This window comes from Salvelinus namaycush, unplaced genomic scaffold, assembly GCF_016432855.1.
Source record: "Salvelinus namaycush isolate Seneca unplaced genomic scaffold, SaNama_1.0 Scaffold1256, whole genome shotgun sequence".
Lineage (NCBI taxonomy): Eukaryota > Metazoa > Chordata > Actinopteri > Salmoniformes > Salmonidae > Salvelinus > Salvelinus namaycush.
In genome coordinates this window covers 31,969-38,676 of record NW_024057960.1, presented here as the reverse complement: position 1 = coordinate 38,676, position 6,708 = coordinate 31,969, and the positions used below count along the sequence as shown (strand labels likewise).

General features: G+C 53.0%; 1 protein-coding gene across 1 annotated transcript; it reads right to left on the bottom strand.

The window, feature by feature from the left end:
* Positions 1-629: 629 nt before the first annotated feature.
* On the bottom strand, positions 630-5,008 carry LOC120036227 (cell surface glycoprotein 1-like). Its single transcript, XM_038982707.1, has 6 exons — positions 4,948-5,008; positions 4,711-4,776; positions 4,435-4,518; positions 2,771-4,296; positions 1,151-2,557; positions 630-674 (listed from the first exon to the last, which is right to left on the bottom strand). Exons 1-6 carry the CDS (start codon positions 5,006-5,008, stop codon positions 630-632), a joined length of 3,189 nt encoding a protein of 1,062 aa, XP_038838635.1.
* Positions 5,009-6,708: the final 1,700 nt, after the last annotated feature.

The window sequence follows — 6,708 nt, the reverse complement described above, 5'->3', positions numbered from 1 at the left end:
GCGGGAGCAAAAACAGGCTCCCGATTGAAAGACTCTGGTCTAGAGGTCTAGCACTGTATTTCTGTTCAGGCGTACCACTGGTCTACTATAGGACATTGATTATATTAAGAGTGTATATCTAGTCAGGCGTACCACGGCCACCACCATGCTATGGAGGTCCTGGCTCAGTCTCTCCTGGATCTAGACAGCCTGAATTTAACCTGAAAGTTTGGATTAGAACTGGGATATGAAGACCAACCGCCAAAACGATGGGCTAATGATACGAGAGCTGGTTTTACATGTAAGCATTAACTAATAGGAAACCAAGTCAATTACGAGAGAAGACTAGTAGACACCCAGCAGAGTCATTTAAATGCAAGTTGACAACCGTGATATTAGTTAGCACTGACACCATTAACCCCGATTCTAGCAACAGCCTCATATGTACAAATCCCAAACACTCAGTTCCACAACCATCAAGTTTAAATGAACTAGAACCCATTCCACATCATGTGATGCTACTAGCATAATTTGACCAAATGTAGCTTAAGTCAATTGGTAATTTAAGCACAGGGGTCAAAGTAGACATATTGCTGATGCCAAAGATTGTTATAATGCAAAATAAATGTTGCCATCACCAGTTACTCATGTCAGGTCATAGACCTCAACTCAAAGTAGGAACCGTCAAAACAATACTGAGGACACAAATATTACAGTTAGCGTTTAATTGAGCCAAAACAAGAAAATGCAGTTACACACACACAACCTGGACTAGAGTAACCATGAACTCTTGCATGGACCCCGAGCACCATGTCCCACGTCAGATATCCATGTTTGTGGTCAACGGGGGCTGAGATGCAGAAGTCAACAGTTCCTCAATTGCATGGTCAGACTGGCCGGTCGCAGCTTCAGAGGTAGCGTCGTCAGACTGGCCGGTCGCAGCTTCAGAGGTAGCGTCGTCAGACTGGCCGGTCGCAGCTTCAGAGGTAGCGTCGTCAGACTGGCCGGTCGCAGCTTCAGAGGTAGCGTCGTCAGACTGGCCGGTCGCAGCTTCAGAGGTAGCGTCGTCAGACTGGCCGGTCGCAGCTTCAGAGGTAGCGTCGTCAGACTGGCCGGTCGCAGCTTCAGAGGTAGCGTCGTCAGACTGGCCGGTCGCAGCTTCAGAGGTAGCGTCGTCAGACTGGCCGGTCGCAGCTTCAGAGGTAGCGTCGTCAGACTGGCCGGTCGCAGCTTCAGAGGTAGCGTCGTCAGACTGGCCGGTCGCAGCTTCAGAGGTAGCGTCGTCAGACTGGCCGGTCGCAGCTTCAGAGGTAGCGTCGTCAGACTGGCCGGTCGCAGCTTCAGAGGTAGCGTCGTCAGACTGGCCGGTCGCAGCTTCAGAGGTAGCGTCGTCAGACTGGCCGGTCGCAGCTTCAGAGGTAGCGTCGTCAGACTGGCCGGTCGCAGCTTCAGAGGTAGCGTCGTCAGACTGGCCGGTCGCAGCTTCAGAGGTAGCGTCGTCAGACTGGCCGGTCGCAGCTTCAGAGGTAGCGTCGTCAGACTGGCCGGTCGCAGCTTCAGAGGTAGCGTCGTCAGACTGGCCGGTCGCAGCTTCAGAGGTAGCGTCGTCAGACTGGCCGGTCGCAGCTTCAGAGGTAGCGTCGTCAGACTGGCCGGTCGCAGCTTCAGAGGTAGCGTCGTCAGACTGGCCGGTCGCAGCTTCAGAGGTAGCGTCGTCAGACTGGCCGGTCGCAGCTTCAGAGGTAGCGTCGTCAGACTGGCCGGTCGCAGCTTCAGAGGTAGCGTCGTCAGACTGGCCGGTCGCAGCTTCAGAGGTAGCGTCGTCAGACTGGCCGGTCGCAGCTTCAGAGGTAGCGTCGTCAGACTGGCCGGTCGCAGCTTCAGAGGTAGCGTCGTCAGACTGGCCGGTCGCAGCTTCAGAGGTAGCGTCGTCAGACTGGCCGGTCGCAGCTTCAGAGGTAGCGTCGTCAGACTGGCCGGTCGCAGCTTCAGAGGTAGCGTCGTCAGACTGGCCGGTCGCAGCTTCAGAGGTAGCGTCGTCAGACTGGCCGGTCGCAGCTTCAGAGGTAGCGTCGTCAGACTGGCCGGTCGCAGCTTCAGAGGTAGCGTCGTCAGACTGGCCGGTCGCAGCTTCAGAGGTAGCGTCGTCAGACTGGCCGGTCGCAGCTTCAGAGGTAGCGTCGTCAGACTGGCCGGTCGCAGCTTCAGAGGTAGCGTCGTCAGACTGGCCGGTCGCAGCTTCAGAGGTAGCGTCGTCAGACTGGCCGGTCGCAGCTTCAGAGGTAGCGTCGTCAGACTGGCCGGTCGCAGCTTCAGAGGTAGCGTCGTCAGACTGGCCGGTCGCAGCTTCAGAGGTAGCGTCGTCAGACTGGCCGGTCGCAGCTTCAGAGGTAGCGTCGTCAGACTGGCCGGTCGCAGCTTCAGAGGTAGCGTCGTCAGACTGGCCGGTCGCAGCTTCAGAGGTAGCGTCGTCAGACGGGCCGGTCGCAGCTTCAGAGGTAGCGTCGTCAGACGGGCCGGTCGCAGCTTCAGAGGTAGCGTCGTCAGACGGGCCGGTCGCAGCTTCAGAGGTAGCGTCGTCAGACGGGCCAGTGGCAGCTTCAGAGGTAGCGTCGTCAGACGGGCCAGTGGCAGCTTCAGAGGTAGCGTCGTCAGACGGGCCGGTCGCAGCTTCAGAGGTAGCGTCGTCAGACGGGCCGGTGGCAGCTTCAGAGGTAGCGTCGTCAGACGGGCCAGTGGCAGCTTCAGAGGTAGCGTCGTCAGACGGGCCAGTGGCAGCTTCAGAGGTAGCGTCGTCAGACGGGCCAGTGGCAGCTTCAGAGGTAGCGTCGTCAGACGGGCCAGTGGCAGCTTCAGAGGTAGCGTCGTCAGACGGGCCAGTGGCAGCTTCAGAGGTAGCGTCGTCAGACGGGCCAGTGGCAGCTTCAGAGGTAGCGTCGTCAGACGGGCCAGTGGCAGCTTCAGAGGTAGCGTCGTCAGACGGGCCAGTGGCAGCTTCAGAGGTAGCGTCGTCAGACGGGCCAGTGGCAGCTTCAGAGGTAGCGTCGTCAGACGGGCCAGTGGCAGCTTCAGAGGTAGCGTCGTCAGACGGGCCAGTGGCAGCTTCAGAGGTAGCGTCGTCAGACGGGCCAGTGGCAGCTTCAGAGGTAGCGTCGTCAGACGGGCCAGTGGCAGCTTCAGAGGTAGCGTCGTCAGACGGGCCAGTGGCAGCTTCAGAGGTAGCGTCGTCAGACGGGCCAGTGGCAGCTTCAGAGGTAGCGTCGTCAGACGGGCCAGTGGCAGCTTCAGAGGTAGCGTCGTCAGACGGGCCAGTGGCAGCTTCAGAGGTAGCGTCGTCAGACGGGCCAGTGGCAGCTTCAGAGGTAGCGTCGTCAGACGGGCCAGTGGCAGCTTCAGAGGTAGCGTCGTCAGACGGGCCAGTGGCAGCTTCAGAGGTAGCGTCGTCAGACGGGCCAGTGGCAGCTTCAGAGGTAGCGTCGTCAGACGGGCCAGTGGCAGCTTCAGAGGTAGCGTCGTCAGACGGGCCAGTGGCAGCTTCAGAGGTAGCGTCGTCAGACGGGCCAGTGGCAGCTTCAGAGGTAGCGTCGTCAGACGGGCCAGTGGCAGCTTCAGAGGTAGCGTCGTCAGACGGGCCAGTGGCAGCTTCAGAGGTAGCGTCGTCAGACGGGCCAGTGGCAGCTTCAGAGGTAGCGTCGTCAGACGGGCCAGTGGCAGCTTCAGAGGTAGCGTCGTCAGACGGGCCAGTGGCAGCTTCAGAGGTAGCGTCGTCAGACGGGCCAGTGGCAGCTTCAGAGGTAGCGTCGTCAGACGGGCCAGTGGCAGCTTCAGAGGTAGCGTCGTCAGACGGGCCAGTGGCAGCTTCAGAGGTAGCGTCGTCAGACGGGCCAGTGGCAGCTTCAGAGGTAGCGTCGTCAGACGGGCCAGTGGCAGCTTCAGAGGTAGCGTCGTCAGACGGGCCAGTGGCAGCTTCAGAGGTAGCGTCGTCAGACGGGCCAGTGGCAGCTTCAGAGGTAGCGTCGTCAGACGGGCCAGTGGCAGCTTCAGAGGTAGCGTCGTCAGACGGGCCAGTGGCAGCTTCAGAGGTAGCGTCGTCAGACGGGCCAGTGGCAGCTTCAGAGGTAGCGTCGTCAGACGGGCCAGTGGCAGCTTCAGAGGTAGCGTCGTCAGACGGGCCAGTGGCAGCTTCAGAGGTAGCGTCGTCAGACGGGCCAGTGGCAGCTTCAGAGGTAGCGTCGTCAGAGGACAGGGCATCATTTGCCGGAGAGCTACCATGGTTTGGAGAAGCTTGGGATTCTACTTCATTAGTCTCGAAATACTCTAGAGAGAAAACAAAAAGGAACAGTTAGGTATTCTACAGCAACACAGCTGTTCTACACGGTCTAGGCCAAATTGCCATTCGAATGTTGAGCAACATGAACCCAACACAGATTTAAAAGTATATGTTTCAGGCCGTACCTTCTCTGTCTTGTTTAGCGTCAGACCCTATGGAGCGGAGCAAGGCCAGGGCATGCACAATGGAGACGTCATTTGATGACAGCTCTGAAAAACGTAGGTTAAGGTACACAAGCAAAATGACCAAATCAAAGGGTTTGACAACATTTAGACAACTGAGATGGTTGTTGAATGACAGCTATGGTGTTATGGTGTTGCTATGGTGTTGAATGAGTGTCAAACACAGCAGCACCATAGACACAGTACAACGCTAGAAGGGTTGTGGAAAGAAACACTTACCTCCAAGTCTCCTCTGCAGAGAGACTTGCTCTTGCTTCTGGGACTTTCCAACAGGGTAACAAGAAACTGAGGAGAAAGTGTTGACAGAAGTTGAGTTGACACAAAATAACTACATATATTAATAATAGCAGATGACCAATGCGGAACAGACAGTCAAATTTTAATCTCCAACTGATAAAGTTGAGATTATTTCCCAACCAAATCCCTTCAATCCAAATAAAACATTAGTGAACCAACCTTTCACAACTCCCACAGTCACCACAAAGAGCAGCAATTCTCTCACACCTCCCATGATCATGAAAATAGTCTGTGTTATCAACAGGTAATGTCTTCACATGGCCTGTATGAGGCTTATATAGGCCACTAATGACCGTTTACCTGACAAACATGACTTAACGATCAATTAACATGCTTGATTGAGGTGTTACATTCAGATAGAAATAGACCATGTAGAACGTATGTTGGGCAGGCAATCTTTTCTACTCCATATATTGCATTTATATCTGTAATGTTTAACCCTAATGGTCTCAGCTCAGCAGTAGAAAGAAGTAGGCCTAATTATTTTAGGTGTAATCTTCAAAGATATTAGGGGGAAGGAAACACTGTACCCAAATCCACTTTTTACAATGCTCCTGGGAAATGGGTAGGCCTCCACCATATAGTCCTCACAGTTTTACAGCTGTGTTATATTCCTTTATTTACATAGATCACATACATAAATATATATGTTAGCTGTAGGTAGCTTTGGGATAAAATTCCCATATTGTATTGTTACTAACATAAATCATAATATATCATATTTTCCTCATTTGCTCTGTAGGAGGTTCGTCATATGAAGGACATTCAAGTGGATGTGACCCCTAACCTGCAATAGGGGCTCAGTGGGGTGACAGACATCCTGTAACGGATCTCCAAGCTAGTGTCTGAGGACCTGGAGGAGGCTGTGTCTACAGCTGTGGTTCAGGACAAGCATGGTAACCTACCCTGACCTCACTGTATGAAGGATTTCATTGTTATGGATAGTCATCTCCAATCTGTTCAAATATCACTGTTGTTGATAACACACATTACCAAAATGATTCACACTTGTCTTCCTATTTCCACATAATCTGTCATGGTTCCCCACCTTAACAGGGCATAAAACCAACCTCTATTTATTGCTCTCTTTATTGCTAATACAACCAAATCCAACAGCGTTCGAGTATCTTAATGCTTTTCTTCTAACCCTGAATGGCAACTTTTTATCCTAGTACACAAGCATGTCATTTTATCCATCCACACCCACTCTACTGCCGCATGTCCACTGCGGCTGAGACTTTCACCCACTCGTTACAGGTATTAGCAGGTAACCAACCCCACCCGGGTCTTACCCCCTAGGACTTACCCTTTGCAGGTATCAACCTGTTGTGGTTTACCTTCCAGGACTTACCATATACCACAAAGCTACGACCGGTCATAATTACAATGGGACTACTGAATAAGCTCAGGCTTTCTAGTTCCGTACCCTATAATTGGTTCAGCGTACGACTCTCATTTCCCCAAGTTGTCAGAATTAGTGATAACAGGTGTAGGAACTGTGCCTACCTTGTTTCTGTTTCACTGATTCAGAATCTCTAGTTCGACTGCAAATCGTGGTGAACCCTGCTCGCAGTGCCAACTGTTAGGTTCTAATTCTCAGAGTAAAAACTCGACGGACACTATGAAAGCTTAAACCAAGTTTATTCTTCCCAGAGGGTCAAGACAGCTGCATTAGACAAAAAACATATTCACACAAGCACTGATATTTAATCCTTTCTCCTATGCTGAGTCTACTCCTACACCTCTGAACAGTCAATGCATCTCTGTTGCTAGACAGAACCTTTGTGATATCTGTTCTTCCTCACTTCATCTGACCTGACCGCTACCCCAAAGTGCTCACTCCTCCCCAACTCAAGGCTGTCATGTTGATTGGTACCAGACTGCGTCTGGTAGATTTTTCAACCAGAAATTTGCACAGTG

Coding starts and splice junctions, on each gene's coding strand:
- LOC120036227 (XM_038982707.1), bottom strand. CDS start 5,008: ATGATCATGGGAGGTGTGAGAGAATTGCTGCTCTTTGTGGTGACTGTG. Junction 4,519..4,710: donor TCTGCAGAGGAGACTTGGAG/GTAAGTGTTTCT, acceptor TACGTTTTTCAG/AGCTGTCATCAAATGACGTC. Junction 2,558..2,770: donor CCACTGGCCCGTCTGACGAC/GCTACCTCTGAA, acceptor GGCCCGTCTGAC/GACGCTACCTCTGAAGCTGC.